At 39.9% G+C, this 21,431-nt stretch overlaps 3 protein-coding genes and 2 pseudogenes across 3 annotated transcripts; 3 read left to right on the top strand and 2 right to left on the bottom strand.

Annotated features, from left to right (window-relative positions):
* Nucleotides 1-89: 89 nt before the first annotated feature.
* LOC129351740 (gastrula zinc finger protein XlCGF7.1-like) lies at nt 90-2,180 on the bottom strand. The gene is made up of 2 exons (XM_055020655.1): nt 1,897-2,180; nt 90-843 (listed from the first exon to the last, which is right to left on the bottom strand). Exons 1-2 carry the CDS (start codon nt 2,093-2,095, stop codon nt 95-97), a joined length of 948 nt encoding a protein of 315 aa, XP_054876630.1. The 5' UTR covers nt 2,096-2,180; the 3' UTR covers nt 90-94.
* A 1,117-nt stretch (nt 2,181-3,297) lies between these two features.
* On the top strand, nt 3,298-7,928 carry LOC129351698 (zinc finger and SCAN domain-containing protein 21-like; annotated as a pseudogene).
* A 1,475-nt stretch (nt 7,929-9,403) lies between these two features.
* Nucleotides 9,404-12,204, top strand: LOC129351717 (zinc finger protein 568-like; annotated as a pseudogene).
* Nucleotides 12,205-15,089: 2,885 nt separating this feature from the next.
* LOC129351658 (uncharacterized) lies at nt 15,090-17,401 on the bottom strand. The gene is made up of 3 exons (XM_055020604.1): nt 17,140-17,401; nt 16,167-16,261; nt 15,090-15,530 (listed from the first exon to the last, which is right to left on the bottom strand). Exons 1-3 carry the CDS (start codon nt 17,336-17,338, stop codon nt 15,090-15,092), a joined length of 735 nt encoding a protein of 244 aa, XP_054876579.1. The 5' UTR covers nt 17,339-17,401.
* A 1,368-nt stretch (nt 17,402-18,769) lies between these two features.
* On the top strand, nt 18,770-21,164 carry LOC129351736 (zinc finger protein 436-like). Its single transcript, XM_055020651.1, has 3 exons — nt 18,770-19,001; nt 19,622-20,541; nt 20,597-21,164. Exons 1-2 carry the CDS (start codon nt 18,839-18,841, stop codon nt 20,515-20,517), a joined length of 1,059 nt encoding a protein of 352 aa, XP_054876626.1. The 5' UTR covers nt 18,770-18,838; the 3' UTR covers nt 20,518-20,541; nt 20,597-21,164.
* Nucleotides 21,165-21,431: the final 267 nt, after the last annotated feature.

Genomic DNA, 21,431 nt, shown 5'->3' with positions numbered 1-21,431 from the left:
AAATGTTCACTTTGGTGAAAATGAGTAAATTATCAGATGTTATTTAATCCATTAGTGTGGATTACAGCTGCCTTCAAAACCCCATTTTAAACAATCAGTCGTCTTCAGTCTCCTGGTCTTTATGTGACTTTTTATGGCTGTACATTCCATTGGCTGTGCTGAATTTAATTCCACATACTGTACAGGAGAAAGGTTTCTCACCTGTGTGAACCCACATGTGAGCTTTGAGGGAAATTTTGCGGGCGAATATTTTACCACATGTTGGACAGGAGAAGAGTTTCTCTCTGTTGTGTTTCCTCAGGTGGGAGTTCAATGAGCTCAGCAGGGTGAAACCTATCCCACATATTTCACAAGTAAATGATTTCTCTCTTGAGTGGGTGCTCATGTGATTATTCAGACGCCGAAGGTCAACACAACCTCTGCCACATATTGTGCAATAAAAAGGCCACTGACCTGTGTGGACGCTGATGTGGCCCTTTAAATGAGTTTTTTGAGAGAAACTTTTCCCACATATTGTACAAACAAATGGCTTTAAGCCTAAATGCATTCTGTGATGCACCTGAGAATTATACTTTGATTTAAAGGTTTTTCCACAAACATCACATGTTAAGGATGAGTAGTTCTGACACAGTTCTTTAGTGTTTCGTTTTGCTTCCTGGAGATCCTGACGACCGGATTTCTCCAGACGGCTAACCGGCTCCGGCTGCTCTCCAGCCTCCGGTTCATTTTTAATCTGTGAAGCTTCTGGTTCCTCCTGGTCCAGACTGGAGGTTCCCTCAAAACCGGTTTGGACCTTCTGCATCGGATCCTTCTCATCCCTGCAGACATGTTGCTGTAGGACGTCTGCAAAAGAATAAAAACACTATCAGTTAATATTATATTCAGGGAAACGACCTGAAAACATAGTTCTAAAAATAACTAGAGATGCACAAAGTAAAATCCATGTTTTCAATAATTAAAACGCATCAGGATGAACAAAAGGCTTTCAGCTGTTATGAAAATACAACAAAGACGGAAAATCAACTTGAAATAAATTTCCTTTGCATCACAGCCTTGAACTGGCCTCTGTCTCTTTAAGAAGTCAGAAATAGTAGGAGTCGTTGTTTCCTTTATTTCCTGTTTATTTCTCAGACAAATAAAACCAAGTGTAAAAAATAGAAACCAACAGAATATCTAACATTTTCATACCGTTTTCATAACTTCATCTGAAAGCAAAGGTTGTAGCTGAAACCTGCTTTTTATAATAACTCATTTGTATCATTAATTGTAATTGCTGTCAGTTGTGTGTTTGTTTGTGTCAATTGTTTTTTCTTTTTTTTACCATTGACCAGCAGATTATAGATGACAATCAGTCCTTGTGGATAATCTGGTATATTTAAAAAGTTGTTTTAATGTTTAAACTGTCTCATTATTCTGTTGGGAAGCGTTCTTAGTTTAAAGGATCTTTGCAGTTTTCCAGTTTGATCAGATTAGAAGAGCATCAGGACTGAATGCTCCATGTTTGGTTCTGGGATTAAACATTCTAATCATTTCTCTCAATAATAAGCTGATATATAGAATAGAATAGAATAGAATAGAATAGAATAGCATTTATTATCATTGAACAGGATTCAACGAAATTTCTATTGCAACTCCCGTGCAAAAAGTCAAATATATACAATATTAAATAAACAAACACACAATAATAATAATAATATATACAACTAAAATTAACTAAAGGCAAATTTGCTCTGCAGTGTAATTTGTTGTAAATAAACTGACCTGAATAATGAAATGTAATGTGAGTCAATTTTCTCTTTCCATTGTTAATATAGTTTGTAAAATAATCTTCAGTTCAGCCCAGTTTAGCAGCAGGCGGATCTCTGTCTGCAGTGAAAACATTTGATCCAGACCCACCAGAACTTTGTCTCTGCAGCTCCGAACCGACTCTGTGTAGCTTAATGTCTGGTTTCCAGCTGATCCCCATCATCCTGCGCTGAGCATCGAGCTCTTCCTCGTAGCTAATGATGGTTTTTTCAACCTGAGTGAAGATTTCCTCCGCAGCAGCAATTAGTCTCTCTCTGATAAACTCTCTGAGATGCTGAACTGAACACATGTTTGCTGAAATACCAGCAGAAACACGATAAAACAACCGTTTACTAACTTTCCTCTAATGGCGGATCCTCTGACTCCAGCTGCTGCTTGAGCCTTTTTTCTTCTACTTCCGCTGAGGGTCACCTGAGGTCCACTTCCGCCGCCTGCTGGGCTGGAAGGGAACAGCCCGGATTTTAGCCTGGGCCTATAGAGGCTGCAGCCCAGGGCCCCGGAGCTTTGGGGGCCCGAATGATGCTTTGTGTTTCTGTGAATGAATAAGGTCAGAAAGCCTCTTTGCCAGTTTATTACTTTGCCAGTTTTATTACTGGCAAAGAGGAATTTGTTGTTGAAAAACTGTCTGCTTTGTTTTGACAAACGTCCATCATCAATGCTTGAATATTATTGGTCCAAGTTTGGTGTCTGTCGTTTTGAGGATGAGCTTCAGAGAGTCATTTCGCACTATGGAGGACAACAGAAAGTATGACAGCAGAGCACTGGAACAACAACAAAAAAAGAATGTGACAGTGATGTGATGAAGAAAATATTAACTCTCATATTAACATGGAACATCGTCACTCTCCGCTTCCATTGCAAAGAGAGCTGAGGCTGATTTTTAGAATTCTGTAGGTAGATAATGCTGGTCTCATGGTTATGCAGTTGTGCCTAACATGCTGAAACTGTCTTTTCTGTGCATGTGGTCACTTCCTACAAGATATGGTCAGGTTATGTTGAGCCTGTTATGTTTAACTTTTTGTAAACCATGTTGTCATACAGACTGATGCGGTGATTTGAAATGTGATGTCAATGACTGGATTGTACCACATCTAACCCGTCATGCAGGTTCCTGTTTGTTTTACTTATGTTTTTATTTATTTCTTGAAAATAAATGTAAATATAAAATAATAATAATTAAAAACAAACACTGTATAATTATGTTACTGTAATATAATGTACTTTCCCAAAAAAGAGTTTATGACTCAACATTCCTGTTAGATATAAAACGACTTATTCATTGTCAGGTTTGTAATGTATCGTCACTGATTTACTGTTTACTGGGCTTCAGTATCGATCAAATTAATACAATAATGAAAGATCTGTATGATCAGAACTGAACGAGAAGAACAGTTCAGCGGTGTTTGGGTTATTGGTGTGTGAGAGAGTGTGTCAATGACACGTATTAAAGTTTGGTCCATTTACTTGTATTAGCTCGCTGGCACATTCAATATGGCGGACGCTGTGACGCATCGCAGGCGTCTTCGTGTTTAACGTGACTCTCAGCGGAAGTAAAACCAAACGGCTCCAGCAGCTGGTGTTGCGTTTCAGCTAAATATTCCGCAACAATGCCTTCAGTTCAGCAGCTGAGAGATTTTATCAGAGAGCGACTAACTGCTGCTGCTGAAGAAATATTCATCCAGGTAGAAAAAACCATCGTCCGCCATGAGCAGGACATTTTGCTGCTGGAAAAATGCTGGAAACCTCAAATAAAACTCACCAGAATCGGTAAGAAGCTACAGAGGCCAGCTAGTTCAGACCCAGAAAGTAAAATATAAAATAAATACATGAAAAATTAGTCGTTTGGTCGGGATTTTTCTCCCCGTTACCATGACAACTGTTAGCAACCGTCGAGTTGCTAGCTTTAGCAGCTAACCATGTAGCTAACTTTGTGTTACCGGGACAATCTGCTTCATTTAACGACAGCAGACTGGACTGGAACATAAAACCATTTAAATTATTTTTGAGGAAAAAAAACTCTACAATAGTTATGAAGTTAAGCTTTAAAAAATGAAATACGAGACAATACATAGGACCCAACTGACAGGATGCGAGTGCGCCATTATTCACACATTTACGGTCATGAACTTGATTTATTTTCTGGCTCTTTGATCTCTTACTGTAAATTGAATTTGTACATCATTATATAGCTGACTGAGGAAGCGTCATTATTAATTCATAAAGTTCTTCAATTCCAAAGAGAAATCAGTGTTTAGTTATTTTGTAAATAAATCTCAATTGTTACTCATTGAATTTATTTGTTCTTTACGGTTTTAGAAGAACAGAAAGTATCTTACAGTTAAACTCATTGGATCATTTGACAAGAACTATTATTATAATATTATTCTATTTGCAATAACTCATAAAATTGACTTTTTGCTCAGGTTTTTAACGGTTCAACTCCTGAACTCCAAATTAATATCAGCATCAAATCTGAGATTAATAACACATCACACATCTTTTAAAACGGTGATATTAACTTTGAGAGGTGTTGCCACAATAAGTGGATACTGCCGAATTTTACAGAACCTAAACATACTTCACTGTCCGGTTCTTGAGAGGAACAAACCAGGATGTCTGGATCAGAACCAACACCGGTTCTGGAGACAGTCATCATGTTAATGAGCTCTTGTGTCTCCTTGTTCCCACAGATGAGCCAAAGCAGCATGTCAGCAATAAGAAAGAGAAGGTACCAGAGGAACCAGAACCTCCAGAGAGTAGACAGAACCAGCAGGAACCAGAACCTCATTGTATTGGAGGGAAACATGATCATATTCAGATTAAAGAAAGCCAGAAGGAACCAGAGTTTGGAAAAACATTGATCCAGTACCAAGAGGAGATCAGAAAACTGGATGTCTGCTGGAATCAGCCCACCAGAACCGGTATGAAACCCACCAGAACCGGTACAGAGCTCACCACACTGCAAAAACACAACATTTACCAAGTATTCTTGGTTTAGTTTCTAGGCAGATATCTTAGTACACTTAAAATAAGACCAAACTAACTTACAAGTAATTTTTCAGCAATATTTTCCAAATTGTTGAGTCAATAATTTCTTAGTATTGATGAAAAGTTTTATGTTCACTAAGATATTTTCACTACAAATTAGACCAAAATTACTTGGTAATTTAGTGTTTTTGCAGTGCAGAACTGGTGAAATCAGCAGGATGCAGATGCTGAGCAGCTTTCTGTTCATCTTCTGTAGCCAGGAGTTCAGATTTGAGGCCTTTTTTCTGGACCAATAAATAGTTTGGATGGATAAGAGAGAAAATAACTGAGGATCATCCTGTTTCTAGATGAAAAGGCAAAGTTCCAGTTTATCTGTAGAACATTTCAGTGATCAAAGTGCTTTACATCATAAAAACACAAAGTCATAGAAAACACAGCCAACAACTGAAACATTACATTTTATCAATGCCATAATTAGACATCAGATTGTTGATTAATGTTTTATTATTATTACTATTATTGTATTATTCATTAGGATCACAGCAATTCTAGAAAAGATCTTAAATCTCAGTTGTTTTGCTTCTTTCTAAAAATAAATTCAATACATTTGGGTCGAAGTGGACTTAATGGAGACCGATGGCACCAGAGCAGCTCTGAATCACAGCATCAGTTTCATTCTGGGAAATTATTCTGTTTTTTCTGTTCCTCCAGACGTCCCACAGCAACATGTCTGGAAGGAAGAGGACGTTCTCTATGAGCAGAGGGAACCAGAACCAGAACCTCCACAGTTTACAGAAGATGGACCGTCAGATTCAGATCATCTGCAGTGTGAAGAGGACCAGAAGAACCCAGAAGGTTTGGGTGTTAAAGAGGATGAGGAGGATGTAGATCTTCCTCAGTTTGAGGATGAACCAGCGGAGAACCTCCAGAGTTTGAAGATGGTGAAATAAATTCAGAGTTTATGGAACCTATGAAGATCAAAGACCAAGAAAAACTTGAACCTCCAGAGTTTAAAGAGAAACTGGAGATTAAGCAAACGAGAGAGATCCAGAACCTCCACAGATTAAGTCCAGGAGGAACCAGAACCAGAACCTCCACAGACTCACGGTGAACAGGAGGAACCAGAACCAGAACCTCTCAAACAGGAGGAACCAGAACCTCCACAGATTAAAGTCGAACAGGAGGAACCAGAACCGGAACCTCAGTGGCTCACCTTCCTGATCCAGAGCAGCCAGCAGAGCCAGCAGCTGTTTTTGACGTGTGAAACCAACGTCTTTATGGACCCGCTGCCTTCTCATCAACCAGAACCAGAAAACGAACAGATTCACCATCAGAACCGTCCAGAACTTCAACACCGTTTCTACTTGGGTGCAACGCTGGATGCTGAGCAGATTTCAGAGGAATGTGATGGATCAGAACCGCCACCTGTCCAGCAGGAGAGGAAGAAGCTTTGGAGCGGCCGGGAGGCAGAACAGTTTATGGTAACAGGGTCTCAGGAACACGGCTGGATTGGACCAGAACCAGAGCAGTTTCAGTGTCAGAACCATGCAGAGGAGCAACAAAGTTTTATTGAGCTTAAACCATTTTATTCATGCGATTCTGATCGGATCCAAGAGGAACCAGAACATTTTCAGCAGCAGCAGGAACCAGTCAGGAGTTGGGAGGAGAAACTTCTAATGGCCTCAACTTGTCAACAACATGGCTGCTTTCAACCAGAACCAGGCGCTGGTCCGCTTCACTATCAGAACCCACCAGATCATCACCACAGATTCATGGAGCTTTACGGTTTCTACTCTGGTGTGATACCAGGTCAGGAACACTATGGATCAGAACCCGTCCAGCAGCAGCAAAAGAACCCAGGCTGGCAGCTGATCGCTCCGACCCGACCTGCGGCTGAGAACCAGAACCAACAGGGAACCAGCTCTGCTGGGTCAGAGCGTCGTTCTCAGACCAACACTGTGAAGTTCAGTAAATGCTACGTGTGCAGTGCCGTAGTGAAATCTCAGAGTTTGAATCAGCATCTAAAGACGCATCCCGGTGTGAAACCGTATGTTTGCAAGCGCTGTGGCGAACGCTTCGCCCAACATGCTCACCTGAGGGACCACAATATGTCCCACCTGGTGGACGACCTGAGAGCGCGGCAGCTGGCCGGAGTCAAAAGCAGACAGAAGAACTTCTTCTGTGAAATATGCAAACGAGGTTTTGCTGAACTTGCTTTTCTAAAAAATCACTACAAAGCTCACAAGTGGGAGCAGCCATTTTGTGAAACCTGTGGGAAACATTTCACTTCTGAACATTCACTCAAGTCTCACCTGAAAATACACCAGAGGAAACGTGCAAAGCCATTTTACTGCGGGTTATGCAAGAAAAGGTTTGCCTGTCATTCGACCAAGAAATCCCACATGAAGAGGCACAAAGAACAGGAAGCCTTACCGTCTAAAGCATGGCAGGAAATGTCCAACACCACAAAGCCAGTAGCCAACCACCGAAAAACTCCCTCAGCTGCTGAGACCTTGTTTTGTAGAATATGCAAAAGACTTTTTCTTTTTAGGACTTCTTACATTGCCCACATGAAGTCCCACAAAAGCGCCGCCAACTGTTGCCGAAAATGTGGGAAAAGTTTTAAAGGTAAACAGAGGCTGGCAGCCCACAGGAAGTCCCACAAGAAGAAACCAGCCTGTATTTGTAGCAAATGTGGGAAAAGTTTTCCAAATAAATGTGAAGTCGGTGCCCACATGAGAAGCTGTGGGAAGCTCTATGGATGTGAGAAATGTGGAAATAGGTTTTCCTCATGGAGGGGAGTCAGATGCCACCAGAAAGCTGGACGTTGTAGGGGAAACGTTCAGTCTGTGAACTAGTTTATTTTATTTTCTTCTGTTCTAGTGATGTTGCAAAGATGAGAAATAACTTTCTGTAGAATTTGGAAGGCTGTTGTTTGATTTTTGTCTCGTTTTCATTGCAAACAAAATGTTGAATGTTTTTTTCACTGGTTTAGCTGCTGATTGGCTTTGATGGTGTTGAGCCGTATTTAGGGTTCTGATTGGGTCGTTGATGCTCTGACCTCATGTTGCCTGTTGGGGCGTCCATTTCTGGATTGGAGGCTGGTTCTAATCTGGATTTCTTAACAATTAAAAGTTCCATGTTTAACGTTCAAATCATCAGCCAATCCTACAGGTTTGGAGTTTATAATCTGATATTTAGATGTTAACATGAATCTGTTACTCAGTTTAAAATAAACTGGATAAAAGACCAGAGGTGTCTGTGTGTAAATCAATCTGTAATGGAAGGTTCTGATCCGGTTCTGTTGGATGTGCTATTCTACCTTTTACTGTCTGTGTTACATGTGTTGGTTCAGGCCAGCAGAGCTTCACCTTCCTGGTCATCTTTAGAAACTTGTGCTGTGACCAACAGAGATGGAGGTTCGACCCGGCAGCAGGAGGTTCTGCTCCACGATGGAGCCATTTTTCCCAGAGGTTTATTGAGTGTTGCCGTGTTTTCAGTATAATGTCTTCAGTTCAGCATCTGAGAGTTTAACTGCTGCTGCTGAAAAAACCATTGACTGAAAACCTCAGAAAACCTCAAAAAACCTCAGAAAACCTCAAAAAACCTCAGAAAACCTAAACCCTCAGTCCGCAACAATAACGTGTTTTCATAAACCTGAAGCTCAACAACCAGCAGGCGGCTCAGCATGGTGGAGCATCGAGCTCCTCGTAGCTAATGATGGTTTTTCTACCTGAATGAAGATTTTCTCCTCTTCTTCGTCCTCCTCTTCCTCCTCAGCAGCAGTTAGTTTCTCTCTGATTAAATCCCTCAGATGTTGAGCTGAAGACATTGTTACTGAAATATATAAAACAAGTTTTCTATATGAATCCACACAACCTGATGCTGGAGCCTTTTGTTTAACTGGAGTCACTGAGAGAAAACAGCTGATTGATTATTTACAGCCCAGAACGACTAAACTGGACCAGCAGACCATTTTCAGTCCTGAAACCTGAAATATGAAGCAGGAATATTTCAAAGATATGATTTCAGATGAATATCTTAACTTTGAGCCAGTTCAGTGAGTTCACTGAAGCAGGAAACAAATTCACTAGTAGTTTAGCTGGATAAAAACTCAAACTGTGAGATGATTTATATATTTATGTTTTAAAAAGTTGGCCAGTTTTCTCTTCAGTGATGTTAGTGAGTTATATGCTCTGCTGTTTAACTGAACACAAAGCTGTTGCCTTGTTGTGATCACCTGACCTCATAATTAAGTGCACCCTAATACAATCCTGCATCAATACCAATGCTCCACTTGAAGCAGCTTTAATTCAATATTCTTCTCTTCTTATTGAATTCAACGTCTCTTTATTGGCGTCACATCAACCAGAAGTTCAGTTCTGCTGTTTCAGGTCGATCAAAATGTTCTCAGCTCTGGATCAGCTGCCAAACTAATTAAATTGATATTTCTGCTTGAATTTAAACAATTATTTGGTGTTTGGCCATAATCATCAATTAAAAATGATAAAAACCATTGATTGATTGGAAGGCTGCTGTTGCTGCTCCAGTCCAGCAGGGGGCGGAAATGGACCAACCAGCTGCTTGGTCTCAGTGTGACGAAGGAAAACAAGACAACAGGAGCGGCTGAATATTTCCATGTCTTCATCCTCAGTTCGGCAGCAGCTAGCTGCTAACTGCTAGCAGCTAACTGCTAACTGCTTCCGCTGTTGAAACACAACGTCGTTCACTTCAAGGAAAACAATGTGATGGAAATCAGCTTTACTCACACACTTCAGTGTTTTCAGGTCGGTGTTACGGTTCAATAGGTTTCATGTTAACTGGTGACTAACTTCCGGTAGCGTTGTTGCTACATGGCCGAAGGACCCCGCTTAGCTGCCCTGGTCAGAGCCGGTCTCTAAACTGCTGTCGGTCTCTCGGGTTAAAATCGTTTCTTCCAGGATTTAATTAGTTATGTTGGTTTCATCAGCAGCTGCTTTAAATGCTCATTTATCATTTGTCAGTTTATGTATTCTCAGTTAACATGAATATTAAGGGGGTATAAACCCCAGATAAAAATAGAAAACATGAAATCAAAGGAAGATGCAGCTTTGATTAAACAAATGGTGTTTTCCCATTGCGCCTGGGAAACTGACGTCACTTCCTGTCAACCTGTTCAGGTTTGAACTTAAACACCAGATTAACTTGTTACTACTGCTATAATGTAGGCAGCATTAAAAGGTATCTTATTTTCTAGACTGTCCAGACTTCCTCAATTTTGAGCTTTCATGTTTTCATCTATGACTGGATTATTACACTTATCATGACTCAGATCACAGTGTTTCTTTATTCCAAGGACGGTGCCGTTTCAAACCCTTCTGTTTTATGCATTCTGTCTTCATTTGACTTTTTATATGGTTTTATTAGTGTTAACTTGGAATACAAAATCTGATATCAAATAAATAACTATATTTAGTTTCCTCTCCACCAGGAACGCCACCCCAAACTGTCAGTGCTGCATAGAGAGTTTCTGTCATATTACTGGACTTCCTGCAGAATGAGATGGTCATCAATTTAACGATGTCCTCCTTTTCCCAAACAGACCTTCAAAAGTCGCATGTCTCCATTAAGAAGGAAGCTTCCTCCCTCCAACGTCTCTGCAGCGCAGGCAGGAGGCCGAACCACAACCAGAGGGAAGAAGAACCTCAATGGACTGAAGACAATCAGATGGAACCAGATCCAATTCAATGGATTAAAGAGGAACCAGATCCAATTCAATGGATTAAAGAGGAACCAGATCCAATTCAATGGATTAAAGAGGAGGAGGACGACACAGGAGATCCAGTGACAGAAGAAGAAAAGGAGGAAATAATGTCTTCATGGGCGAAAGAGAAACAGATAAAACCAACACCTTCACTCATCGAAAGACAAGAGAACCGAGACAGTCATAGGATTAAAGAAGAAGAGGAGAAACAAGAATTACAGTGGATTAAAGAGGAAGACCAGGACACAAAACACCCAAGTTTGGAGGAGGAAAATGAGGAACCAACATCTTTATGGGCTGAAGAGGAACAGAAGAAACCAGAACCTGCACTTAATGAAGAACAGGAGGATCTAGAATCTAAATGGATTAAAGAAAAAGAAGAAGCAGATTCAATATTGATTGTTGAAGTAAAGGAAGAAACAGATTCTTCATGGATTAAACATGAACAGCAGGAACTGAAACATTTTCCAGCTGGGCAGGACCAGAAGGGCCTCTGCAGCAGTGAGGAGGGAGACAAGCTTGTCCCGGAGGAATCTATCGCTGTGATGGACTCTTCTCTTCAGGAAATCTCCAGAAAAGGTTCTGGAGAACCAAGAACCGAACAAAGTTTGTTTCATATTTCTCCTGCAGACAGTGAACATCAGGAAGGAAGCAGCTCCACAGAGAGTCAGTCTGACACAAACAACATGTCTTTAAAATGTGACATTTGTGAGAGAGCGTTTAAGAAGAGGTTTAACTTGAAAGAGCATTACAAAACCCACACTGGGGAGAGACCTTATTGTTGTGAAACATGTGGGAAACGTTTTTCTCGATTTGGTATTTTAAAAGTTCACAAGCAAACTCATACAGGTGAGAGGCCTTTCTCTTGTGAAACATGTGGGAAAACATTCTTGCGAATTTATAACTTGAATCTTCACAAAAAAGTTCACAGCGGTGAGAAGCCTTTTTCCTGTGACATGTGTGGAAAATCTTTCTCTCGTATTGATAATTTAAATCTACATAAGAAAAGGCATGCAGGTGAGAGACCTGTAAAAATCATGCAGGTGAGAGACCTTTCTCTTGTGAAACATGTGACAAAAGTTTCTCTCGAATTGATCATTTGAAAACTCACAAGAACATTCACACAGGTCAGAGACCTTTTTCCTGTGACACTTGTGGGAAAAGTTTTTCTCATATTGGCAATTTAAGTATTCATAAGAAAATCCATACAGGTGAAAGGCCTTTTTCTTGTGAGACGTGTGGAAAAGGTTTTATAAATAGTTCGAACTTGAATGTTCACAGGAGAACTCACACGGGTGAAAGACCTTATTCGTGTGAAGTTTGTGGGAAAGCTTATTTCATCCGCAATCACTTAAATGTTCATCAGAGAACCCACACAGGTGAGAAACCTTTTTCATGTCAAATATGTGGCAAAAGTTTTATTGAGAAGAGGAAACTGAATTATCACATGAAAAGGAAGCACAGAAGTAAGAAATAGTCATTTGATTCTCACTGGTTAACAATATATATTCAGAATTTTCTTAGTTTTTTTTTAGTTGTAAAAAAGTGAAATACTAATTAAGCTTAAACATGAGTGGGAGTGAAAGTGGGTTTAACCCGGTTTGTGGGTGATCGGCTCATTCTGTATAGTAGTTTTACTATCAGAAGGTTTTTTGTTTTTGAAAGCTTCAAGTTGGAATTTTATAATAAATGTTGAATTTAAACACTTGAAGACAATTTGTTTTATTTTAAAATTTTTGCTTGCATTAAATTTGAAAGTACCTTTTTAGTTTCAGTGCAACAGAGATCAGAAGAATATGATTTTCCTGTTTGTTAGGAAAAGCTTTTTGAGATTAAAGCCTAAAATTAATTTATCAACTGTGGAATAAAGTCAAAATGATGAACAGCAGTAACAAACTGCAGATTCTCCAGATTGATGGAAAGTTTTTGGTCCAATTTATTTTTAGACAGTTTACAGATCAGAGGTATGAACACAGTCAGCAGTGTCTCCATAGCTACAGGTTTAGGTTTATGTTTAATATTAAATATATAATAATAAATGTTGAATCACTAATAATGAGGGTTACAGGCTGCAACCTGCTCTACTAGCTTTTGTTTTTTTGTCTTTCAGAGACGAACCCTGAAGTTTTATGGTTTCAATCACTGAGGTTTCAAAGATGGAAAGTAGAAAAAGCAAAGAGCTGCAGAGGAAACTGGAAACATTTGCAGCTGAAAATTCAAAACTGAGCAACTTTTCCATAACAACAAAACCGTTGCTGTATGTTAGAAAATCTTTTCTTTTCTAATATGCAGCAACATTAGACCAAGTGTGGTCTAATGTTCATATTTGTCGTTAGTAACGTCAGATGTGGATGAAGAATCGGGCAAAGCAAGATATATCAGTTTGTATTAAAGAATTAGAATATTGTGTGAAAATGCATTATTATTTCTTGCCAGTCATCTCAGAAAGGGAAACATTGCCAGAAATCATCATCCATAGAGACGTATTCCTGTAAGTTTGATGTTTATGTTTCTCAGATCATAAAAACTCAAAATTCTGTCTCAGAATGTTTTCAGAAACGGTGAATGATGTCATCATTGGAGTCTGTCAGATCTAACCAGATCAGGAAGTCAAACAGCTGCTTTCTCAGTCGGTCAGTCGGATTCACAGGCTGCTGACGGACAGATGGACACAATGCAGGAAACTAGAGGATCAAATGTCATTTAATGTTAAAGATTCGTCTCTGTTCTGAAAACCAATGCAGTGAAAAAAGCTGCTTATTTCTTTATTCTGAAACATTTCAATAAAACCATAAATAACAGTTTATGGTCGTCCTGTAAGTCAGTAACATGTCAGGAATGTCAAATAAATCAATATTATCAAACGCTTGATCAGCATTTGGTGACAGAAACAGATCAACTTTCTCATTTAACATTCAGAAGTCTAACATTATGAAAATCATGTCTTCATAAAATCAGATCAGAATGTAAAAACCATTCTGATCCTTAATACTTGGAATTATTTAGTATTAGTTAAAGTTTTACTCAGGAGTTTTAGGTTTGCATTTTAGAGCCTCGTTGATCCAAAGCTTTCATTTCTATTGTTTTGGTTGAATTTCACTATCAAAGCTTATTATCTAATATCATTTTGTAATGAAATGTTTTATGAACCTCAGTGAGCGTCCCAAACAGCACAGGAGCTTTTCCTCCTTTGATTCCATCTGAGGCTGTTGAATCTGAATTTTGATGCTTGATGGATCGTTTGGTTTCAAACTGACGTGAAAATAATCTGCAGACTGATTCAGGTGAACAGCAGAGGCTTTATTCACAACCAAGATCATTGGTGTACAAATTAGAATGAATCTTATCCAAATCATAGAACTATTACGACTTGATGTGTAAAACCAGACAGATAAACATCTACAGATATTTATACTTCATCATAATCTACTGTCCTGTAAAAACCACAGCAGCAACAATTACAACCAAATTTAATTTGATTCCTGTGTTTAAATTCAACATTATAAAACCAAATGTGCATCTTATTCAAAACAAAGAGAAAAACTAATAAACATTCAAACATTTTGGTTTTCACAGTAAAAGCCTGAAATTAATTTATCAACTGTGGAATAAACTCAAATATTTTGAAGAAAAACATTGAAAAATCAAATAATGTAGTCAACAACCATCAGCAGTTTATGAGCTTTAAAATAAAGTTTTAAAGTTATGAACTGAAACTTCAGTTTATCATCGTTGGTGTGAAAAACTTTCCCAGTTTTCTCTGCAGCCCAGTGGAGATGATTTAAGTTCCCAAACATCCGACAGTATTTGGACTAAACTTCAGCTGCTGGACAGATGGACCTGCTAGAAGACTCTGGTTGTGAAGAGTAAAAGGAGCCCACATCACCAGCCCTCCACCACCATGCTGGACTGCATCTATGAAGCAAAGGTTTCTGAAAATGTGTTTGTCCATTCAGAGCTGCTGGTTCAGAGGCGTCAAAACATCTCACCTTCATTTCTAAGCATGTCTAAATCACAAACTTTATTTTATAACACTGTAAAAACAGAAAACTACCAAGAAAACTTTCAATATTTCTAACAGAGAGTCAGTCTGAGTCTAAAAGCATCAAATAAGTTTTTTCCACCTCGGGCTTTTCTGGTGCACATTTCATGCAGAGATTTCATGATTTGATTTGCTGGAGATATTTGGATCGGGTCAGAACATGTTTATACAGGAAATGTTTTATTCTAGAAGCTCTTCACAAAGCTGTCCCAGGAGAAAGGCCTCTCCCCTGTGTGGCTTCTCCGGTGCATATTTAATAAATAACGCCTAGTAAAACTTTTCCCACAGATTTCACAAGAAAACGGCCTCACACCTGTATGAATGTTCTTGTGGACATTTAAATGACCGATTTGAAAGAAACTTTTCTTGCATATCGAACAAGTAAAAGGCCTTTCACCGGTGTGGGTTCTATAGTGAACATTTAATTGAGAACGTCGAGCAAAACTTTTACTGCATGTTTCACAAGTAAAAGGTTTTTCTCCAGTGTGGGTCATGAAATGCTGTTTTAAGTCATTTGTTCTTCAGTAATCTCCCACACATGCCGCAGCTGACAGGCCCTTTCCGACCGTCACTGTGGGTCTGAGTCTCTGACACAGTGGAGCTGCTTCCTTCCTGCTCTTTGCTCTCGGCTTCAGCAGAGACCTGGAAGGAAGGACGCTCACTTCTCGCTTCTCCTTCACTCAGATCCCGACTCTGGAGGGTGAAAGTCTCCATCAGAGCAGCAAACTGCTTCTGGTCGAGCCGTTCTCCCTCCTGACCGCTGCAGACGTGCTTCTGGTTCTGCCTGGTCGGTAAAGGTTCTGGTTCCTGCTCTTCAAAATCAAACACTGCAGATTGTGTCTCCTCCTCTTCCTCTTTAATCCATAGAGATCCTGGTTCCCAATGTTCTTCAGTCAGTGGAGGTTCTGGTTCCATCTGTTCCTCTTCAGAACAAATGACTTTAACAAGAGTCTGGATGAGAAGAAATAAGGAGTTTATTAAAACTTTGTAAGGTGAGAGCAGAAATACAGAGTCAAGTCTGACCAGAACCTTCTACGGGTTCTGGTCAGAGCAGAACCTTTTATAGGTTCTGGTCTATAGAAGGTTCTGGTCTGAACCTGTAGAAGGTTCTACAGGTTCTGCTCAGGCGTTCCCTCTGGTTCTCTGGGTGTTTCCAACAGAGAGAAGAGACTTGATTGGACTATAGATGTGAATCGTTGGTTGTTCTGCACCAAGGATTCAGTGGAGCCCAAACTGATGGTCCTGCCATCTGTCTATTGTTAAGCACAGGGTTGTTGTTACTGAATGGAAGTTTATAGGAGAGCAGCTCGACGTATTTCATGATAAAATCCTGCAGACACAACCTAAAGCCCTGGTCCTCAAGGCTCTCTGTCCTGCATGTTTCAGACGTTTCCCTGCTTTAATGTCCCTCATTCAACTGATTGCAGTTCAACAAACGCCTGTTAATCAGTCATCAACTGAAATCAGATGGACCGAAGCAAGGAAAACCCTAAACCATGCAGGGCAGGGATCAGGAGGACCAGGCTTGGGAAACATTGATCTGAAGCACCAGAGGGATGAGAGGAACATTAAAAACGTTTCCATTACATCAGTCCACTGAGACTCAGCTCCATGCCTGGACCTCTGCTCCTGCTGGACGGCAGCAGCTTCCTCCTTCACCGACACATGAGGATCCTGGAGGCCTGTGGGGACAAAGGAAGGGATCATTAATATACATAGATTTATTGATGACTGTCTGATCTATCAGATCAATAAGTGATCAACAGATTTGGAGCTCTGGCAAAACAGTGTGTAATAAAATGCAATATGTCAGTGACATCTGGTGCAGAGCAGATATAATATTAACACACTGTTACTTTAATGAATGATAAATGGAGTGTAAACCAGTTTAAAGCAGTAAAACTACCAGTTCCAGGATGAACTCTGACCTCCTGAGCCAGTAAAGAACACATTATGTTTTATTGACACAAAGAAGTAAGAATATTGGGTTAAGGTAAAATAAGCCAACAAATACTTGATGTATTTCACATCAGCAACTTCAGACAGTTATCAGAAACAGCATCACTTCACCGTCCAACTGCAGTGAAACTGTTTCAATCTTATTCATCAAGTTCTTTGGATTAAACAGAAACTATGATTCACTCCATCAGGTCACATTTCAAACTCAGACAGGTTCTGCTCCCAGGACTGAACCCTGGTTCGTACCCCTGGTATGGCTGTCAGTGCATCTCAGCAGCTTTATCTGTGGGCTGGTTCTGCTGACACAGAGATGATAACAGTTTGTGTTCAGTTACTTTAATGAGACTCTGAGGGGATTTAAGTGGAAAATTGAAAATCCAGCAAAAGGAGGATCAAATAGCAGAAATATCAAAACCACAAAATCCTCCTGAACTGCATCTCACTTAGAAACAATATTAAGAAGTGAAACTCCTCAAATGATCTGTGTTTTCTGATCAGATATGACCGAAACTCTTTGCATCATTAATCTTCTTTTACCTCCATCTTTCTCCCTCTGTCTCAGATTAATTATCTGCAGTGAAAACATTTGATCCAGACCCACCAGAACTTTGTCTCTGCAGCTCCGAACCGACTCTGTGTAGCTTAATGTCTGGTTTCCAGCTGATCCCCATCATCCTGCGCTGAGCATCGAGCTCTTCCTCGTAGCTAATGATGGTTTTTTCAACCTGAGTGAAGATTTCCTCCGCAGCAGCAGTTAGTCTCTCTCTGATAAACTCTCTGAGATGCTGAACTGAACACATGTTTGCTGAAATACCAGCAGAAACACGATAAAACAACCGTTTTCTAGATGAAGCCACACAACCCGATACTGGATCCTTTTGTTTTACTTCCGCTGAGGTCACACTGACAGAGAGGCGTTTACTGGACCACTTCCGCCCCCTGCTGGACCGGACTGGAACAGCAAAATGACAGTTCTGAATCAGAACTGAACCTTTTCTTCATTTTGGGGTTTTACGAGACACTGTTTTTTATTAGGTTTTACCCAATGGTTTAAGCCTTTAGGAAATTTAATCCTATTCACTGAAGAACTGAAATATTTTCTAAGGGTTTCACAAAAATTCAGCCACCTCTTGAGAGCCATATTCTGGGTGTTAGTTTGTTGCGTTTCTTTCCACAAAAACCATACAAGTAATTATTTGGTGCACCAAAAATTTAAAGAATGAAAAAGTTCAGGTATGTTTCAGGTGACGTTATGCTGTTCCGCTCCAACCAACTGATTTATGGTGACATCCAGCCAAAGGAAAACTAAAGGATTTACTATCAGGTTGTGTGGCTTCATCTAGAAAACTGTTGTTTTATCGTGATTTTCCGTCACCCGTCACCCTAACGGGGTCAGGAGTTGCTCGTGCCTCTCCAGCTGCGTTCGCCAGTCTGTCGCAGGGCAACACAAAGACAAACAGGACAAACAACCATGTACACACACACACACACACACACCTAGGGAGAATTTGGAAAGACCAATTAACCTGACAGTCATGTTTTTCGACTCCGTGCAGAAAGACCCCGGGCCGGGAATGGAACCCAGGACCTTCTTTCTGCAAGGCAACAGCGCTACCAACTGCACCACTGTGCAGCACACCAAAAACTTTTTAAAATTTTTGTTTTTGCTGTAATTTCTTTGCTATTATATTGACAAAAGCATATTATTATTATTATTATTATTATTATTATTATTATTATTATTATTATTATTATTATTATTATTATTATTATTATTATTATTATTATTATTATTATTATTCATTGATTACAAACATTAAATGTTAACCATTATTTTTAGTTTTAAGATTTTGTCTTTAATGTTTTAATTTCTGTTATAACATCAATCAGATCACCAATCACCTGGCAGAGACACTAATTGTAAAAGAGTGACACAGATATAGTAGGAGAAAATTGACCTTTGGCTGTTTTTATTTTAAAACGTTTATAACATTACAACATGTAAATAAAGTTTTACCTGACTCACGTCTCCACAGGGATTATTAGAATATAACAAGGATAATGAAGCCCTGAAACAAATAATATCAATATTTACTTTTATTGTCAGTTAATATCTGCTCTATTAATAAGTTTACAGAAGTTCTGCTGCTGCTCCGCTCCAGGCCAGCAGGGGGCAGAAACGGGCCAATCAGCTGCTTTGTTCCAGTGTGACCCAAGCGGAAGTAAAACAGAGCGGCTCCAGCAGCGGCAGCAGCGGCTTTGTGTCGTTTTATTGTTTGTTAGCTGATATTTCAGTCACCATGTGTTCAGTTCAGCAGCTGAGGGATTTTATCAGAGAGAGACTAACTGCTGCTGCGGAGGAAATCTTCACTCAGGTAGCAAAAACCATCATTAGCTACGAGGAGGAGATTAAAGTTCTGGAAACCTGCAGGAATGAAGCTCAGATAAAAACAACCGGAACCGGTACGTTAAAAATGAACAGATGAATCCGTTAATCAGAGAAACTTCCTTGTTTGGAGAAAAATGTTCGTTTATGGAAAAGTTTCGCAATCAGAGCTCCATGGCGACACCTGCTGGTCCAAGTCAGAAATCGAAAAACCGATTAACATTAAAGCGAATTCATTTTCAGAGGTGACTTAATAAATGGCTGAAGTTTGTAATTAGTAATTATAAAGTGATCATGTTTATTTTGAAATTATCCCTCCAGATGAAAGATGATCAGATCTTTGATCCAGTTGTTTCTGTTTCATTCTGTGGTTTATTCAGTGATTATGAAGACATGATGTGATCAGTGGCTCTGGATGAACTGTTTTTGTTCATCCGGTGTTTTTTCAAGCAGACATTTTAAGTTGCCAGGTCTGTTTCCCATAACACACTGAGTGACTCTTTTTCTCGCTGTTTCTTCCTCCATAGCTGCTAATAACAATTAGCTTTCATCAACAGCTCATTGGTGGAAGGAAGTGAGAGTATTAAAATATTAAAACTTGATTTAGTAAATCTTTGAGGCAGATAATTTATGGGAGTTTTAAAAATGGTCATAATTAAACCAAATATTTGATCTGGTATGTTTTGTGTTTCTCTAGCCGTCCCAAAGCAACAGGAAGATGAGGAAGATGAGGTTCTCACTGGCAGCCGGCTCTGCAGTCACATGATGAGTTTAAATGAGAACCAGGAGGAGTCTGAGCCTCCACAAGATGGCGACAGCAACCAGGAGCTGGGACATCAGCTGCTGAAGGAGGAACCAGAAGCTCCTGGTGTGAAAGAGGAACGGCAGGAAGTCTGCTGCAGTCAGGAGGGACAGAGTCTTCATTTCACTCAGACTCTGCAACAAACTGAATTCAGTGAAGAAGAAGCAAACATTGAGCATCTGGACTCTAACAATGTTTCTGCTCTGGAGAACCAGGATGAAGCAGGAAGCTGCAGTCCTGTGTTAGCGAGTTGGGCCGAATCGGTCCCAGATAAATCCTGTGAGTGTCGTGTCTGTGGGAAAGCCTTTAAATCTCAGTATAACATGTTGCGACATCTCAGAGAACACTCAGGGGAGAAGCCATTGCGCTGTAAAATATGTGGAAAAGTGTTTGTGCAGACATGTCATTTGAAAGAGCACTTACAAATGCACACAGGTGTCAAGCCCTTTTCCTGTGAAACCTGTGGGAAAAGCTTTACCAGGAAATCCAGCCTGAAAGTTCACAGGAAAGCTCACACAGGTGACAAACCTTATTCATGTGAAACCTGTGGGAAACGTTTCAGCAGAAGTTTTTGTTTGAAAGTTCACAGAAAAACTCACACAGGCGTTAAGCCTTTTTCATGTGAAATCTGTGGGAAAAGCTTCCGTGAAAAATGGTATTTGAAATTCCACATCAAGACCCACACAGTGGAGCAGCCATATTCATGCCAAGCATGCGATGAAAGCTTTAATAGTATGAATGAACTGGTTTGTCACCAGAAAGTCCACAAACCTGTGAGGGGTTTCTGGTGAGGTGTGAAGGTTTGAAGGTTTGAAGTGTGAAGGTTTAAAGGTTTGAAGGTTTAAAGGTTTGAAGGTTTGAGGTGTGAAGGTTTGAGGTTTGAAGGTTTGAAGGTTTCTGGTGAGTCGTTTCTCAGTTCTGCTCCAGATGTTTCCGTCATCCAGGCGTTTGCTTTCACAGCCATGATAAAGGTACCAATCAGCTGCAGCAGTTAATGTTTAACATTTTGAACATAATTCTTCCATCAATACGACCAAAAGGTCCATACAGTTCAATATTAATGTATGTGAATCAGGAGTCATGAAAATGGGATGAAAGGAAAGGATGTCGCCATGGTGGCTGATCTTCATATGTAGAGGAGGTTGGATGAGCCTTTAACTGGACCATAATGGTCCAGTTAAAGTCCGTGTTCCCTGTGGTTGATGTTCTGATGAAAAACTTAAACATTTGTGTTTTCATCAGCTTTCAAAGACTCTGATGAATGAAGCGTTTCTCCTGAACGACGTTTGAAGGTTAAATATGTTTCAACATTTATTTCTGTTAATTGATTTCTAAATGTTTGACAGACTGAACTTGATTGTTAAGCAACATTGTAAAGTTCTGATTTTGTTCAATGTTCTGTGAAACCTTGCGTTGCCCTGGATGTCCTCAGTGAATAAAGTTGCCTTGTTTGGGGCCGATTCTGACCGCTTCAGTTTATGATTTCAGTTCAGTTTCAGCTCCACATGTTGAGTCCTGATGCAGAGAAACCAGTTTGTCCCAAATCAGCACCAGTCAGGTTCTGGAGTCACAATATCAACAATAATTCAAAGCTGCCAGCAGTGTTGATGCTGTTTGCATAACTCTGGTTAAACATTGTGTTGATATTTTCTATCAGCAGATGCTGATCATCTGCCTCGTCAGTCACATTTTGGTGTTTTGTCAT

Source organism: Poeciliopsis prolifica, unplaced genomic scaffold, assembly GCF_027474105.1.
Source record: "Poeciliopsis prolifica strain line A6 unplaced genomic scaffold, Auburn_PproV2 SCAFFOLD069, whole genome shotgun sequence".
Taxonomy (NCBI): domain Eukaryota; kingdom Metazoa; phylum Chordata; class Actinopteri; order Cyprinodontiformes; family Poeciliidae; genus Poeciliopsis; species Poeciliopsis prolifica.
This window is presented reverse-complemented; position numbering and strand designations above follow the sequence as displayed.